At 45.6% G+C, this 17,895-nt stretch overlaps 1 protein-coding gene across 1 annotated transcript in view; it reads right to left on the bottom strand.

The window, feature by feature from the left end:
* THSD4 (thrombospondin type 1 domain containing 4) overlaps nucleotides 1-17,895 on the bottom strand; it is a 1,773,455-nt gene that overhangs the window by 1,549,680 nt on the left and 205,880 nt on the right. Inside the window, exon 2 of the mRNA XM_069624755.1 lies at nucleotides 9,315-9,404. Within this exon, the coding sequence (XP_069480856.1) occupies nucleotides 9,315-9,343 (29 nt within the window). The 5' untranslated portion in view covers nucleotides 9,344-9,404. The remainder of the gene's footprint in view (nucleotides 1-9,314; nucleotides 9,405-17,895) is intronic.

Here is a 17,895-nt window from a genome sequence, read left to right on the forward strand (position 1 = left end):
CGGAACTACCGCGTGGCAAATCGGCTGATTTCTGAAGGTAAAGTGGAGGAATTACCCCCAGAAACAAGCTCGAGGTGAATCTGCCGCCTTTCTCCAAAAATCGAAAGATTTACCAAGCAGTATTTCAACCGGCGGTGAATCCACTAAAAAGGAAAAATTGACATTGTGGGAAAAACAGCATCAATTCTGTTACTGCCAAAAAAGTTAAAGCAATGGAATTACTGCCACCTTTTTCCTACACCACCTAACTTGGAATCAGGCACAAAGACCTTTTAAACACGTGTTACGCCCCCCACCACTCAAACATTTTTAAAATGAGGAAAAGTAGGAGCCCAGTTTCTACAATGTTTTGTAAAACACTTTTAAAAGGAGATGTTTGTCACATTGTTGCGCCTATTTAATGATGTATTAAATAACAATATACAATCTTAGGCTGAGAATGCAGTACAACAGTAATGGCTCATATTTTCTGTTAAAAAAACGTGTAAAGAAAAGACAATGGGCTGGTGTTACAGTTACATCCCAGGTGGTCGCTTGCAAGTGGATATTGGCGTTTGCCTTTCACTCCATCTCACACACACACACCCCTCCGAGATTTGTCATCTGTGCGTATCATTTTGCTCTGTTAGGTTGTTACGTGTGTAGTTAAACTATAAAAAGACAATGCAAACTGTGTGTTGCTGAAAGGAGTGGCCAATCTATTTTAGGGATATGAAAAGTTGAAAATAGAAACGCTCATACTTTGCATCAGACTTTCTCTTTTGGGCATGACTGATCAGGCAGGGACCTGCAAAGGAGCGTAATTTTTGCACTGTGATTCACCTTGCCCCTGGACTCCGATAAAGTAGCTTCAAACACCATAGCTTATGAATAAAAAGCTCAACATTAATCAGAACCACTGATACTTCTCTGGGCTGCTTCCATTCCATAACCTTTCAGCTGTCTGTGCCTGCACGATTGACCTGTCATTTGCACATCATTCTTGGTCCTGCCATCAATGAGAGCAGTCCAGCCTGATCTACTGGGCCAAGTTCCCTTTGCCCAGGAAAAGATGCAACCCCCCAGACATGTTTCACCACTGCTGGTCCTCACCAGTGGGATGCGGATGCCAGGATGACGCGCCCCTCCTGCGGCATGCGCGTACTGCAAAGAATGACCGAGTTGTGTGCATGCTTGGCAAATGCCAATGAAAACATCCTTTCCCGTAGCAGTAACATGCATTATTTAGCGTCCATTCTCCATTACTCAACTGTTTTAAAAAATATGTTCACTTAAAGCCTTTGAGTTTCCATTGGAGTTTTAAAAAAAATTACTATTATTGTCGTATTTTCCCTGTATGATCTAAAAAAAAATCGCAAAATCGCAGAGCAGCATTCATGAAATATGTATCCGGCTGCAAAGAGGAGCTTCATAGCTGCAGAAAGAAATGTACAACTGCACCCGTCGCTCCAATTCCCCAGGGCCGCTAATGGCTTCATAAGAATGATTCATTGATTGCAGAATTGTTATTTTATTTTGGCCACCAAGCAATGTTTTCCCTGTGTTGGCAAACAGCTGCGCACACTTGGCCGGCCCAATTGCCCAGTGGGCAGTTTTCTTGTCCACGCTGGTGCAGTTTCATGTGCATTTCACTGCTCAGCAGGTGCATTTGACAATATCACTCGCGGAATGTGATTTCCAAAGGACTATTATGTCCCCAATATCGTCCCCGGTAATCCCAAACCTTTCCCAAACTGCGATTCGCGATTGTGCCGGGCTTTCTCTCGTCCTTGTGATTGCAGAGCAGCCGGGTCAGATGCATAGCAAAGAGACATGCGTTTGTTTGGGAGGTCTGCACGTGAGTCCAGTCTACTCTGCACAGCCCCTTCCATTCAATATAGTAAAATGGCGGCCTGCCAGACAACACCTCAGAGTTATAAGGCAATATCATCCAGCTGGAGGCAACCACCTAATAAAAGCACAGTGCCCACCCACGTGATGACAACGTGACCACGCCGATTGCACGTTAGCCCATGTACTTTGACAGAAAGCAATCTTATTTGCTTTGTGCAAGCTATGATTCACCTCTCCCCTGCATCTAAACTGTAACCATTAATGCGTAGAAGTAGGCAGGTGTGTAGACTGGGGAGGCGGAATTAACCCCACCCCAAACCCCATAAATAAATATAGTGTTTATATCACATTTTTTATATTGAAAATCTTTATAGTGAATGCATTTAGGGGTGCAGTAAAGGGTTACATATTTTTGGGAAACGGTCGGGTGGGTTTTTAGTGGTTGGAAACTGCTTTATGAGGCATACCCCCCCCCCTGCAAAGTGCATTCACTATAAAAGTTTTCAATATAAAACACTGCATCTTTGCATCTTAAGTTGCACTGAAGATCGAGTGTTTAATAGTGAAAACCAAAAACATGTTAAGTTGAATTGTGTTGCCAAAAAATAGGCATGCACGATTCTTTGCACACGCAAAGGCAGACAGCTCAATCACACTGCCTACCGTGCAGCTGGCGTGTGAGAGCAGAGAGCCACACGGGCCCGTGTGGGCGCCATCACCGCGGCCTTCACAGCACGATGCAGGGTGCCAGTGTGGCCGGGTGAGGGGCAGTCTGGCCAATTAGGATTTCAGATTTCATTAAAGATTCCCCGGATGCAGGACACAATGAGAGTGTTTTGTGTTCATCAATGATTCACCTTGAGCCTTAGAGTATGGCTGAATCGATTGTTAGAAATATTTGCCATCATGTGGGTTAAATGTGTTGATAGTAAGGCATTTTGAATAAGAAATGCATACGTTGGGCATTTTTAAACATGGCATAAACTGATGGCATCGGTAGACCAGGATGATGGCAATATGCATAGCTAACAGTATATTGATGTCCATTGATGCAGTTTGGTTTGAGTGGCCCGAAGTCCTTCTTCAGTGATAGTAGCTTTTAGGGTGGAAAGACATAAGACTCAATGGACCTTATTATGGGTTTGGCTGTACGGTATGAGCGGTGCTGGTACGGCAGCGGCACCGTTCATACCGTACTGCCAACTACGAGTTTTCCTCGCGGGTACCCGACAGCCCGCCACGTTGGACCTGGTGGGCGCACCGGCCCCCGCGAGGAAAACCTGCGGATGCACCGGCACCGTTATTAACGGTGCCGGTGCATCCATGCTCCTCATCCCCACACTGCCTTATGGGGCAGAATGGGGATGAGGAGCCCGGTAAGACTGCCACCCGCGAATGGGCAATTACCGGCCCATTCAACTCGTAATGGGCCGGTAATTGTCCATTTGTGGGTGGTGGTGCCGGTAGCGAGGTTGGTGGTAGTAGTGCCTGCCATACAGGCACGGCTACTGCCAACCTCGCAATGAGGCCCAATGCCTCATTAGAGCAACGCCGGTCCAGAAACAACGGTGCCAGTAAGCTTACCAGGACAGTTGTTTCCGCACCAGCATATTACAACTCTGCGAGTGGGTGCCGTTCCGCCCGGCAGGTCAGACCTGCCCGGCGGAACGGTACCCGCCCACAGAGTTTTTACAGTGCCGGTGCTTCCATGGTCCCCATTCCGATAGAGTGGGGACTTCCATTTTCCGGTGCCTTACTTGCAGGACATCCAGGGTTGTAATCCCCCGGTGCTACCAGGAAGTCAGGTGCCGATCAATCATTAGGGGTTCGGGGGCAACCTGCCGGTAGCACCGACACGGTTACCGCCAGACCCGCAATGAGGCCCAACATATGCTTGTCAAATGCTTTAAGCCTTGGATAACCATCGTCACTTGTTTATGTTTATCGGCTGGAAATATATCTATCCTTGTCGCTTCTAATATTTAAGTAAGGCTAATTTCCGCCGATTTTACAGCTGCAGACAGTTTCAGACTAACATAAAGCACTGCATGGTGAATGTTATTAACAAACCTGTTGATAACATTTTGACAAAGTCTCACATGATTCCTTTTTTTGCAGTTTATTTAATAGACTGCATTTGAACATGGCAAAGGGCTTCCACCCAGGCCTTGTGGGGAGTGATACAGTAAATACACCATATATAACATGTAGGACTGAGCTGGACCCTGAGATGCGTCCACTGGGAAACTAAAAGCCTTTGATTTTGAAATAATTATTGTTAACCCACATCAGATGGTTTACTGGTCACATAACATTGGAGACCCCATTAACACTTCATAGGAACATGGCTTTCAATTCACACATGATGGTGCCCAATACTGCCAGATGTTGGCATTGGCAGCCAAGAATGCCAGGGCATTGAAAGGGGCTCCATCTGACATGCTGCCCCCATCCATAGCCTCCAGCAAAAGCAGACATAGGTCTGGGAAACGCAAGCCACCAAGTACTCAATGACTAACCTCCTGGTTAGGGCTGGGCTTCAAGCCATGTTCAGAAGGTGAGTCATTTGGTACTGCATGAACCTTCGTCCTGTGACATGTGTGCTTGTGCGCACAAGATGATCAGACAGAAGGACAGTGGCAGCTATAGCTAGACTACTGCAGCACGAGATAGAGAGGGAGGGAGGGGTGGGGGGAGAGAGATGTATAGAGGGAGACATGGGCGTAATTTTAGGGGGAACAGGTTTTTTTTTTACCCCCCAACTTTAATGGAACACCTTTTTGTCCCCATTCATTTGGCTGGGGCACCTTTTCTTCGTATGTCATGTCCCCCCCAACATTTTCAGCAAAGTTATTCCACTGGAGGGAGAGAGTGGGGGCTGTAGAGGGAAGGGTAGAGGAAAGGGGATAAAAAAAAAGCAGGAGGAACCGGCACATGCATACGTTTCCTGGAGGCGGTATGGGAGTGTCATGGAGCAATTTCTGAGGAACTGTGAAGTTACATAGGAATTTTCTGTAGCAATGCAAAACTGACATTCCTTTTCTTTGCCACTTCGAAATTGGTATGGGGACTTTCTCAGGTCAATTATTTGGCTGGTCAATGTGCTTGAGGGTGAAATTTGAAACTCGAGAGACAGTGGTAATACTGACTGGAATGACATTGTTTTGGAGGTAATATGTCTATTGGCCATATGGATGTTGTCTAGCCATTCATTTTCTGGGGGAAATGTGAAAGTGGCATAGTCACTATCTGGGGTCAGTGGAACTGATCAATGGTCTGTTTGACAAGGCCGTATTTGAGGTAACAACATTGTGTCGCTGTTCAAGCTGTAAAAAGGAATTTGAAATTGACGTCAGCATTTTCTGCAGGCAATATAAAATTGGCTTTTCAATTTGCTGCAGCCAATGTGGAAAACAGCATTGCAATATGCTTAACCTGGTTGAAACTGGCAAAATGTTGATGAAAAGGGCACTGCCATTGGTATGGGGCAATATGAAACTGACCTGGTAATTCTCTGTGGCAGTGTGAAAATGGCAAAGGAGTTTTCTTTGGGCAGTGTGAAAGCAAGGATAGCAATATGTTTAACTGGCCCAATACTGGAAAGGCACTGATGAAAGTCGCATTCCAATTTGCCAGTGACAATATGAAATTGGCATGGCCATTATTTGAGGGCAGTGCAACTATTAGCATGACAATCTGCTTATATGGAGGCAGCCCTTTCATAGAATTGATGAGCAGGTGAGTTTTCCAGAGGCAATGTGAAGGTAACATGGCGATTCTCCATGGGAAACCTGTATACTTTCAAGGTAATGTGCTTAACACTGTTTAAACTGCTATGATCATTTTATGAGAGCAATGGCGAGGCACAATGTTGCACCTGATGGGCCTAATGTGAAACTGGCATGGCACTGTTGAAACTGGCATGGTATCTTTTTGCCACCAATGTCATCTAGCCTGGCCATTTTCTGGAGTTATGTCAACAAACTATAGTAACCATGCATGTAAATTGATAAAAGAAAACAGGCACAGTTGGAACCACCATGGAAACATGATTTTAGATGGAGCAGTTAACAATTGTCTTGGCAGTTTGGAATTTGACATGGCTGTGTCCCTTAAGTGCCATGGACGAGTATGCTCGTCCTTTTTGCATAGACTTGCATAATAGCCTGGCAGTTAAACTAGCATGTTGGCATGTTGAGTTGAAGTCACCATGGAATGTCTGAGCTGCACATCCAAAAAACTAGCACAGTGGGCTTCCTTATGTTTCATTCTGTACTGTTTGGGCAACAGCCTGATATTAATGTTAGCGCGTTGGATCGCTTGAGCAACACTCAGAGATACTTTGTGAGTATATCTGAGATGGGATGTCAAACCCCTTACTGGTGATCGCAATTCAGAATTTGAATCTATTTTCTGAAATTCTGATTGTATCATACTAAACAGCACACACTATACTTGCAAATCATTCGTGTTTGGCATTTTCCTTCCTCAATTGCATAAAATGTTTTCAGGCATTGTCATTTATTTTTTATTTCCAGAACTGTGCTTCAACATATTAAACCTGCAGATGCTGACGCTTCCCCCAAAACAACCTCAGATCACACCCGATTACAAAACAGATGTGCCATTCTTTCAAAAGTTCTATCGGGGCATTCTATTAGGCACTGCTTGAGTATGTGGCATAGGTGTGACTATGATTTATCTTTTGTGAGCATCACTTTCTGTTTGTCACGGAAATGATGAGAATTTGGGGGCAGGGGGAATGCCCTGTGTGTTATCTTATGCACTGCACAATGTCACAACCAGAACTGCCTTTAAACACGTCCGCAGCTTTTCATACCATTGTCTCTAACAGCTGTGCTGCAAAATGCACCATTTCGACACAAATATTCGTGACAGGGCATTGGGAGAGAACCCCCTTCACCTCCTTGAGGGGGAAGGGTAAGTCTGAGCTTGCTGGTTTCCAAGGTCAGGCTTATTCGGGGTGACCATATATGACCTGCCGGCTTGAAAGTTCGCACGCTGCTTCTGCGACACATGTGACTGGCATACAGGGCATTACAGTTCATCTCTGCATGGTCCAGGACAGAATGAGCAATGGTAGTTGCTAGGGAAGGCCTGTCGTATGAGCATCATGACATGTTTGGTGGAGTTTCGGCAAGTAATCTGCCGAAATACCGCCAAACAGAATTATTGTTACCGCCACTTGGTCTGGTCGAATTACCAATGGATTACAAGAGGTGGTAAGGCGCTGTTAGTCCCCATAAATGGAGTCCATGGGATTTTGGCAGAATTAGCACAGGTGGTAATTCGTCAGGTGGTAATCCAGACCATTTTTGCAGACTTTCGGTGGTAAGGCGGCAGATTCACCTCCAGCTTTTTGCTGGGGGTAAATCCTCCACCTCACTGCCAAAGTCATAGTATGGCAGTGCGGGAATGTGGCAGTAGCGGAATCACTGCCACGTTACCACTGATATTTCCTGCACCACCACACTCGTAATGAGGCCCAATGTTTTCTGTGACAGAGGTGACCCTCTAGTTCCGGAACTGGCGAAAGTTGCCACTTTAAAGAGAGGAGCTTCTGTTACTGAGGTGCAGAGGTCATTCAAATGTGCTAGAGGTAAGGTTCAAATGAAGACGCAGACACTAGCATCATTTGGGTGCCCGAAAGAGCACCAGCAGGTGGTGATCCATAGAGCAAAGAAGATGATATGGATTCAACATTGCTCTTGAAGCCTGAATTAGCCTGGTCCATGCTTTACGAGAAACAGAAAGTGAATACATGCAGAGAAACTGCATAAGGTTCTGTAAGTAACCACTGTTACCAACTTCTTAAGCAAAAAGCATCTAGATGCCGCTGGGATATGTGCGCTATATAAATGACTAAATAAATAAATAAGCCCTGTTTGATGCAGCGAGGCCAACATACGGAAGGGGTGTCAAAATGGTAAATAGAAAGCCTGGCACTGAATATGGAATATGATGGCAGCACCCACACATTTGGGGCTGGCCATTGCATAAGATGCCCATAACTAGCTTATAAGGCTTAATCTTCTACTTGACAAATTCGGATTTATGACATGCAACCCCACCCAAGTGATTGGTGGGAACCTAGTAAAAGAAGGAAGTGGAAGGGCTTTGGAGTCTGTCATTTCTTTGGCGCGGCATAGGTGCACTTGCACCTGGAGGGCCACGGAAAGGTTTTCTGCAATAACCTAGACGAGAAGCAGAACACCATAGTTCTCAAAAGAAAAACACCAAAGAAGTGCCGGAGACACATAAAAACCCTGGACTGAGTGTAATGGTAATAGTGTCTGCAGAGGCTAACTAAACCCTGCTGGCAAGGTACTCCTCAGACCACCTGGGAGTACACACCAAGCAACCTGGATAGTGGACCGTATCTAAACCCTCCAGGAGCAACTCCACGCCACAAGAAACAACCTTGCTGAGGGACCCGGAGTGGACTGAGGCGTTGGCCAAGATTCAGGCCAAATCCTTATAATACATACAGGATAGAGTGGTCAGAGGCCAGTGAGCTGTATTAGTAAAGCTCAAAAAGCAGTCAGGCCTACTTGAACTCCTTTTCCACCCAGAGGTTTGCGCAGACTGAGGCCTGCTTTTGTAATTGTGAAAGACCCTCACTGAGATGGACACATATTAGAAGACATGCTTGGCTCAGTTCAGAAGCTCAATCCTCACTTGAGATGTAAGAGCTGCCTTCCAAGTCCTCAATGCGGATGAACAGACCTTAAATGGCACCTTGTTTGGGATACTCTGGGATACTGAAGAGGCTGGCCCGCGACACAGTACCGTCACCAATATTATCACATGAATCCCTTCAAAAGGTGGGATATCAGGTGCAACATGTGACTTGGAAAACTACTGACTGAAGAAAACAGGGATCAACTGATTTAGGAACAAGTCATAAACTGAGTACCCCATAATTCACAATTACCCGTTCAACAGCTACATCAACGCATGTTAGAGATGGTGATCCAGATTGCTACGGTCCTTCAACAAGCTCAACAATGGAAATCTGCAGCAGGGCCTGAGATGACTCCTAAGAAGTATCGATAAAGACTGATACCCGTGGATAACCCTGTACAAAGTTACAAAGGCAAGTCCGCCTCTACTGGACTAAAATCTGTTACACAGAAAGACAGTTGCCGCATACGCCCAGGAAGTGCCCAAACAACTTGTCACTGGAACCAATAGGCACTACTTTGTATCTGGGATCCAGATATATTAGGGGAATTTTTGTCAACTTTTGTCACCACAGTGATCATATAGCTGTGTGTGTGCGACAGTACATTACCAAGTGAAACACAAACTAATTAACTAAAGTTGGTGATGGTCAAGCAGAAGGCTGTTTTCACAATCAAAAGGATGTACAGGGCGGTAAGCTTGTTGGCACATTTGTGAATTTAATGAAGACAAAGACTTTATCTATGTTCGACCATTGATTCAGTGTGACTTCTTACCTCAATGTGCCTTTTAATCCTTCTACCATGATCCTAAAGTGCCGATGCCTCTGGGTGTGGAGATCCAAAGCCCGTTGAAGCAAAGTTGTCCTGTTAGAAACAAAGCACACACAAGATGTATAAATCCACCTGGAAGCAAGATCACTCTAAGACAGATTTGTTGATTACTACTTTGCAGAGTGATTTGTGGGAAGCCTGAGAGGGGGCAATATGCTGAACTAATTAAGCAATATAACATCCCCCTGCAAGGGTTATATTGATATGAGTACCCCGGCACATTGTACCATGTTTGCCATTTCTCAGCTTGAGATAAAACTACAAATCAAGATGGCCACCATGGATCGGGGAGAAGGGAACTACATGTAGTGTCTTTTCCCTTTCCATGATGCCCATTGCCGTGATGGGGACCCGCCGGAAACACTGGTGTTCCCAGCATTGGCGAGGGACAAGGCAGCGCAAGTTAAGTGGGGTTTGGAGGATTAGGTATGTGGAAAAGGGAGGTTAGGTGGGGAGAAGTTAAGGCGATGCAGTAGAATGAATTTACCTGATTCCCAGTGAGGGAACATAGCGGCCTCCTGCTCTGAGGAGGCTCGGAGCGGGATCTATACCGTGTGGTAAAGACCCCGTTCTGAGCCTCCTCATTGGCTGGGAGGCTGCCACATCCCCCCATCCCTCTTTCTGGGCACTAATGATTTAAAGAACATCTGACATGCACTCATTCTTTCTCACACCTGTGATACTGATTGTGTCAACTATTCAAGCAACAGTGTGCAGCTGAAATTAGGAAATTATGCACATGCCTGATAGAGCCAACCATGTATGCACTGGTGAGTGTAGCTAGGGTTATTAATTGCCGGTTCAAAATAATGCCAAATACCATTCCCGCCTATGCACACCACTTCTGCAAAATGCACAAAATTCCACAAATGTATGAAAAAACGTTGCAACAAAGTCCCCCACCGAACCTTTGGTAAGAAACAGTAGAATGATCCAAAAGGGGCAGTGACTGTCCCAAAGTTTTGAATGCTGGAACCAGATGGGTATATGGAGGGCCCCCAGACCACCCTCACTGGATCCTGCACTAATGCAGTGGCCAGACACAGGCAGACTTCCCAGACACCCAGAACTCCCTCCGAACACTGCGTGGACGCCATAGCCTGAGTGATAGTGAAGAAATAACCCCTGTAATGGAGAGAGAGAGTGCAATGGTTAATTTAAGCAGACCCAAAATTAAGGAAGGGAAAAGGTTCCTTCCCCTTTAAGGGAAAACTATCACTTTTGCCCGGCAACCAGAAAGGCTGTTTTCAATTTTGTACAGACTAAAGAGAAAGATCCCTGTCAGTTTCAACTCAAAGGCAGGGAACACAGGAACCCACGCAGATACTTTGTTTCCATGAACAGTCTTGCCATAGACACTGTAGAATATTGCTATGAATGAGCTCATAATTAATGATGTGCATGGGAAATGCTTCTAAGGCTGCAAACTTGTCTGCTGGACACACAGTATCAAAACCCGGCACCTCTTGCCCAACCCCTAATCCCAAATCACACTCAAGTGCCAGTCAGGCTCTTAGCTAAATCCAATCCTTGTGCCATTAGCGGTGTGAGCAATCAGAGGGTGTCACACCTGCTAGTCCTTGGGGACTTGTCATTCCCGTGGCCAGGACAAGGCCATCACTTTTGGATCCAGTTCCTGGGGGTAGACCAGTGTGGGAAGATCACCTGGTTGAGGGGCCTTCAGGGAGTGGAGGTGAGACAGCCGACAGTGAGACGCAGTATTCCCCCATTTTCTGTTCATCTACCCCATCCTATTTTGTAAGATTTTCTGAAGTCACAACTCCCCCGTGCCTTTTTTACAAAAACACTGGGCTGAGGGTAAACAGACTAACACTTTCACATCGTACTGGACGTGTCCCATTAATAGGGTCAGGCAAAGTCAAGTACTTTACACTAAGTGCATACACCTGATACCAGTTAGCCCTCCTCACATGAATAAAAGGCAACACCTAAAGACACACTCTGAGCAAGGCGGAACACGAGTACGAGCAGAACTTCTGGGATGAAGGCAAACCTACTGGAGCATCGCTACGGACCAAGGGACAAGAGCAGCAGGCTGAAAACTCAAAGGGTTCCCTACTGGAGGTCTTTGCCTCTGACAGACCATGAAAGATACTTGGAGAAGGCCAGATCCCACAAGTGAAGATTGCATTATGTTTCAAGGATTCCAGCGACCTTCCCAGGTGAACGGCAGAGTTGGGGAGGCAAGGCCAAGCCTGTGGTACTAAGCTCGACTTGTGAATTGGAAATAGCAAAACAAGAAAGAAGTGCACACAGCCAGTGAGTTAGCCAGCGACCTGAGAGACTGGTGTGTGTTAAAGCAAATGAAGTAGCAACATTATATCACAAGTGAAGGCTGCACGCGTGCAGATGAGACATGAAGAAAGGCAGACCTGTGAATGAACTGTGAAGTAAAAGGCAGCGGTGAGATCAGTGATACTAAGTAACAGAGTGGTCCATTCAAAGGAATTAGTCCAGTTGAAGCTCTCTGTGAAAGGTACATTGTTTGAAACTAAAAAGCAAACAAAGAGCAAATGTGAATTAGGCAAGAGTAAATGTGAACTTTGAGTTAAAGTGGTCCTGTGGTGGTCTGTAAAGCGAGCCAACACATTCAAAAGTCTTCAACATCCGAAAGGGGTCGGAGCCCTGCAAAGGTAGACCCGAAGTACAATAAGCATGGGGAAGGGAGCTCCCTTGCAAGTTTGTGTTGAACTGTGACATGTGAGGTCTGAGCCTGGCAATGAGAGACCTGTGTGAACTGTGTGCTGTAAGGTCTGAGCCCGGCAGAGGGGGACCTTTGTGAACTTTGCATTGGAATACAATTTTGAAAGTAAAGAAAGAGACTTTACTTTGCGTTGCAATACAATTTTGAAAGTCAAAAAAGAGACTTTACCAGGGAAGGCCAGGGGGGGGCCTTAATCCACGGTTTGGAACTGCTTAGGATGTTAGAAACGGAGTCAGAGTGTGTCATCCTGCCTACAAGGACAGCCTTACTCCGTGAGGTTTAGCATGAGGAGGAGAGCTAGTTCAACTACCTTTAATCTTTTGAACACTGATTTTTCCTTTGCATACATTTCTCCTTTTCACACTTTGTGTACAAGAGTTAGGGGAGACATTAGGTTTTTGTTAGCATAGGCCATTTTGATTTGACCGAATCTACTAGGACTGTTTTGTTTATCGTTCGATGGTCGAGACTACTCCCATCTTAGTTATAGGGCAAAATAGGAGTTTCTCCAACCCCAACATTTTCAATAAAGGTTTTACAAATTGTATCCATTGTGTCAGTGTCATACTTGTGATACTATGCCTTACCAACAGCAGCCAAAGCTAAAAACTGTTCCCTCATAATCCAACAAGGGGGAGGAGTCTCTGTGTCCTATATAATCCAGCCTGTTCAGTGTGTAGGAGAGGTGAGTTCGAGCAGGAGTTGGAGGAAGGTCTTTGGCAGTGCGTGTAGAGGAATAGGGGTCCAAGAGGAGAGTTTTTCTAGGAGAGGACGGAAGTTGGAGGGAATATGTTGTTGCCATCAGAAGAGGAGTACTATAAGGTTGCTGGAAGGAGAAAGATTTGTAGGAGGAAGGTTGAAGGTGTGTCATATGGCTAGAGTGGGGAGATAGTGTTACATTGCCTGAGATAGAGGGAGGACATTAGATACATCAACTAACCCATAATATCAGAGAGGTTCCAGGGCACCAGGTCGGTCCAAGGCAGATAACAGATGTGGAAGGAGGAACAAAATGGTGTAACTTAAGTGAAGTGCAAGCACGTTACAAAGCAGGTGTAATGAGCAGGGATTGTCCTGTGGACTAAAACCTTAGTACGAGGAAGTGTCGAGCATCAAAAAGATTTAGGGTGAATACATTGTGGCCGATTTCGTTCCGTGATTATACTGCGCATATGAAACGTTCGTAAAGCGTTTCTCGTAGACATATGTTCAGTGTGTTATAAATTACTTCTAAAGCACTATTAGATTTATTAAAAAATAAGATTCTGCACCTTTTCCAGTCCACAAGGTATGAGTGGATTGACCAGAGACCAACCTCAATTTCCGACCTCTGTTATTTTGCCGAAATCTCACAACATTTCTCCAAAATAAAACAAAAGTTTGAATCGACACCAACATTGCTGGGAATTTCTTAACGTAGAGCAGTGGTGTCGCCAGATGGGTGTCTGGGAGGCCTGTGCCCCCCTCTGAAATCCTGTGCCCCCCTTCCTAAGGCGAGCAGTTACCGTGTTCTCTGTTCGTGGTGTTATTTGTGACACTCACTGAGGCAAATGTCTGCAGATCACACGGCAAATACTCTCCTTTTGTCTGAAAGCGAGCAGTGATCTTGGTATGCATTCTGGCATCTTTATGAACATGAGCACGAGCCACTTCTCAGGTGTTCCTGCCCGGCTTCTGCACAGCGACCTCCATAGTGTGCAGAGCAGATTGCAGCGCCTCCCATCAGAATGTAGAGCACGAAACTGCTAATGATGGGTCATTAGTCACTGAATAGTTTTGTGCCTGTATTCTGATGGGAGGGGAGGTGCAGTGGGGTGTGGGTAGTTGGCGTGCACAAAAGCCTCTCTGCAGGAGTGCTTGCAATGTCACACATCACCTTTCATAGGCGGCCCCCCCACTTTTGTCTGTGACCCCCATTCTTTTGTCTTTTGCCCCTCTGTGCCCCTCCTAAATTTGATTCCTGGCGATGCCACTGACTTACAGAGGCTATATATGAAGTATACGGGGGAAATCCCAGCAAACCCGATCCCCCTTTACTTGTAGACCCTCTATCCAGTTTGTGTTACGCCACGCGATAAAATCGTAATGCTGGTAATTCGCAATACATCTTTTCGCAGTAATGGTACATGCAATAGCAAACATTTCATAAAATCTCCCGTTTCCATCATAAACCACCCAGGCATGCCCCACAACTCCAATCGATGTGGAAATATTGGAAAGAAGCTCTGCCTATGCATTAACCTGCAGGAGAAAAGCCAGAGACTTTGCCAAAGGGGTGCCATTATGGACTTCGAAACCCTCCTATAGAGTCTGCAGAAAAGGGTTCAGGAACCCTGAAAACCTGCAACCTCAAGGCAGAGGCCAGGGTAAGCAAGCAGACATATGCCAGCGGTCCAGAGGAAACAAATCTGAAGACTTTGTAACAAAGATTTCTTTCTTTCATAACATCGTTGAGGACCTCAACCCCTCTTTTGGTTATTTATATACACACTGCATACTGCACACTACACTCTGGTATCACCCACATTGTGGTTTCCACTCGAGTCTCCTTGACATCATGGAAGCTAACTTTCTACAGGATTCATCGCAATCATCCACTTTTCCTCCAGGTTCTCCTCCACGAAGCATGATGGATGCCAGAAAACCTGCGTACTGCAGTACTGTGCCTCTACGTGCGGCGGTATTTTGATGAAGGCGGAGGGACAGAGATCCCCTCTGGATTCTGCCCCTATACGTTGGGATTCATTATAGACAGTCACCATGTTTTTCTATGGTGGTGGCCAATACCAATCTACACCATGCAGGTATGCGCATAGTGCAGAGATTAGTATGTGGAAATCCATATAATATTGTGACCCCAATCACATTGTTTAAATGTATGTTGGCCTACGCCAAGCTGTCTAAAGAATATTATGAACATAGGTTCCGCGGCAAGGTCTTGACCTTAATGTATTGTGTAAGCCGCCATCTTGGATCTAGCCGCCATTTTAGGTATTCTTGCAGTGTGGAAGTCACCCTGAATCACAAAATGGAGGCCGAATGACATTTCGAGTAAGACTTCGGCTATGGTGACCTCCGCACACGTGAATGAATAATATGTCCGCAGGCTACCTGTTAGGGTCATGAACTAAGACCCTGTCCTCTGTTTAACCTAGGTGTAAATATGTAACTGTATCAGCGGAACCGATCTAATATATGGAGATTGCATGTTCGACCTGGCTACGAACCCTAGCCGTTGTTCCAAGAATGGTTAACTTACAAGAGGGTTGGCCAATGCAGTACTAAATGTATAAAAACCCAAGCATCCCGATGATCGGTCTCTCCCACTTTCAGTGCGAACCTAACGTTGAAGGTTCGCATGTTAGTCAGAGGGCCGAATAGCTATTCGCATGTCAATTGACTTTGGTAACTTTGTAACTTTGAAATAAAGCGCTTTGTATGTCCTTTGTAACCTGTGTTGGTGTGTTTCCTTTTGGGCTTCCCGGCCTCATATCAATTTCTCTGTTTCCACAGTTGGCGCCCGAATAGGGACCCTCAAGATTGATGCCGGATCATTGAAGGTTGACGCAGACTATCGGACTGGGATCGGACGGTGTGATTCTGCGGGCCCGACCGATCGAGACGCGATACCTCGGCAGCGCTGCACGATCCGATCCTTGGACGATAGTCGTGTGGTCTGACACGGCATCTTGACGAGGGTCCAATTCCGAGGCGGGCAGATTTGCCGAAACCACCGAACGCAGGTAAAATTTGTTAGTTGAAGTCCTTTGTAAACCGCACGGTCCTCCTTAGGTTTGGTCAGGTGTAGTCGTGACCCGGCTCTTAATTTAACCCTGACAATTTGAATTTGGCGTATTGTATCTGCAGACACAATTATTGGACCAGGTAACACCAATTCTTTGAGAAATGCCTGGGAAATTGTCTAGCTGTTTTAGGGCTCTATTCCGCAGCGATCGACAATCTTTGGAATTTAGCCGTCCGGCACCACAGGAGGGGTCGCCGGCGTGTACTATGTACTGTAAGTATGGCATTGGTAGTATTGTATTTAATGACATTTGGCACAGACAGACCAGAAATGCCTCCGAATTTCAGTGGCCAATCAATGGTAGTTTTGAGATCCCCCGTATCGAATACTTAGAGTCGATCTTGCTTAAGAAAAAGGCTAGGCCAGCAGCCTTTGATGTGTTACAAAACTGGAAAAAGGAAGCATTACAGCAGCTTAAAAGTAGGGATAAACATGCACGACGTCATAAAACGAATGCCGAAAAGGCATTGTTATATGACAAGGAAAAACGATTAGATGAAACCCAGAAAATGGACAGAGCTTTTTCGCTCGGAGTCCAGAAAATTTACCCTTCTAAAGATTTCCATGTTTCCGAGGAGTTTATTGAGAAAATATTAAACGAACGGAGGTCTGATTCTTCAGCGCCACCTCCGTATGCTCCTGTTGTGGGCGCTCTTCCCATTCCTGCTATTGCTCCTATCGTTATTCCTACTCCTCTTACACAGCCTACTACCCCTAGTTCCTTAGTTGTCGCTCCTCCGCCTATTTCGTCTGTTACATTACCTCTTTCCCCTGCACCCATGTTAGGTTCACCTACACTTTCGATTTCGGGGAGTCCTGTGTTTATTAAATCAGATCCTGGTGCAGGGTCGAGGATAGTGACTCGTAGTACTGTTCCTGCAGGCAGGAAACAGGAACTATTTGCTTGGGCTAAACATTGCATGGAAAAAGGTGATCAAACTGATGTATTTTCAACATTATCTAATTTGCACGATTTTCCCGAGAAAAACGTTTTTATTGAAGGACTGGGGATTCATTTATGTGTAATGTGGGGTAGATTGCAGACTTCGGATCTCCCACAAGGGGTGAGAGATCTGAATGCCTTGGCACTCTCGAGGGATACAGAGCAGAAAGTATATGGGCATGTCGATAGGTTGTTTGAGTTTAGAAGGGATTTTGAAAGGTTACAAAACGAGGATGATGAGGACGATAGGATATATGTGCAGAAACGGTTCCTTTCGTGCCGAAGATCAGCACCTGAGGAAGTACGGATTTGTACCAGAGATGCGATTCGGTGGATCTCGGATCCATCGATACCGCCAGATGAGGTATATGACACATATAGTCAATACACGGTAGAGATGCAAAGGAAGGTGATCCAAGTGATGGTACAGCATTTACAGGAGGAATGTATAAGGAAAAAGGTTGGTTGCCCCACAGAGTTATTAGGTATTTGTAAAAGAGCTTTTTCGCCCGACACTTCTACAGCTGCTTTAGCGCTCGATTTGGCCTTATTACTTAGTAAGCGGTCGGAGGTCCCTATATCTCAGTTGCCTATGAGAGAGGTCCCTCCGACCCTTGTCCCAAAAGTAGAAATCCCCGCCAACGCGGCGGCTGGTACTCCCGCGGTGGATATCCCTGCACATTACGTATCACAGTTTGTTCACGTCCCGTTCTCTCGACAGGAAGTGAACACGATTAGACAATCAGTTCCTGACATCAGGAAGAACCCGACAGGGTTTTACAAAGAAATAGAATCCGTTTTGCAGTCTTCTGTGTTCACCTTAAGTGACATGGATTTATTGTTTCCAGTGCTTTTACCTGTTGATGTATGGAAACAGGTACGAACAATAGATGATGTGCCGGGGTTAGGGGATACATGGGTAAATTTGACTAGAATAGATGGGGAACGACCAGCTGGTGAGAAACCACCCCAGGTTATACTCACTTTACCCGATAGAATAGTTGCCAAATTAAAAACTATAATCCCAGAAAAAATGATTATTTGGGACAAG

Source organism: Ambystoma mexicanum, chromosome 11 (genome assembly GCF_040938575.1).
Source record: "Ambystoma mexicanum isolate Mex_15411 chromosome 11, UKY_AmexF1_1, whole genome shotgun sequence".
Taxonomy (NCBI): Eukaryota; Metazoa; Chordata; class Amphibia; order Caudata; family Ambystomatidae; genus Ambystoma; species Ambystoma mexicanum.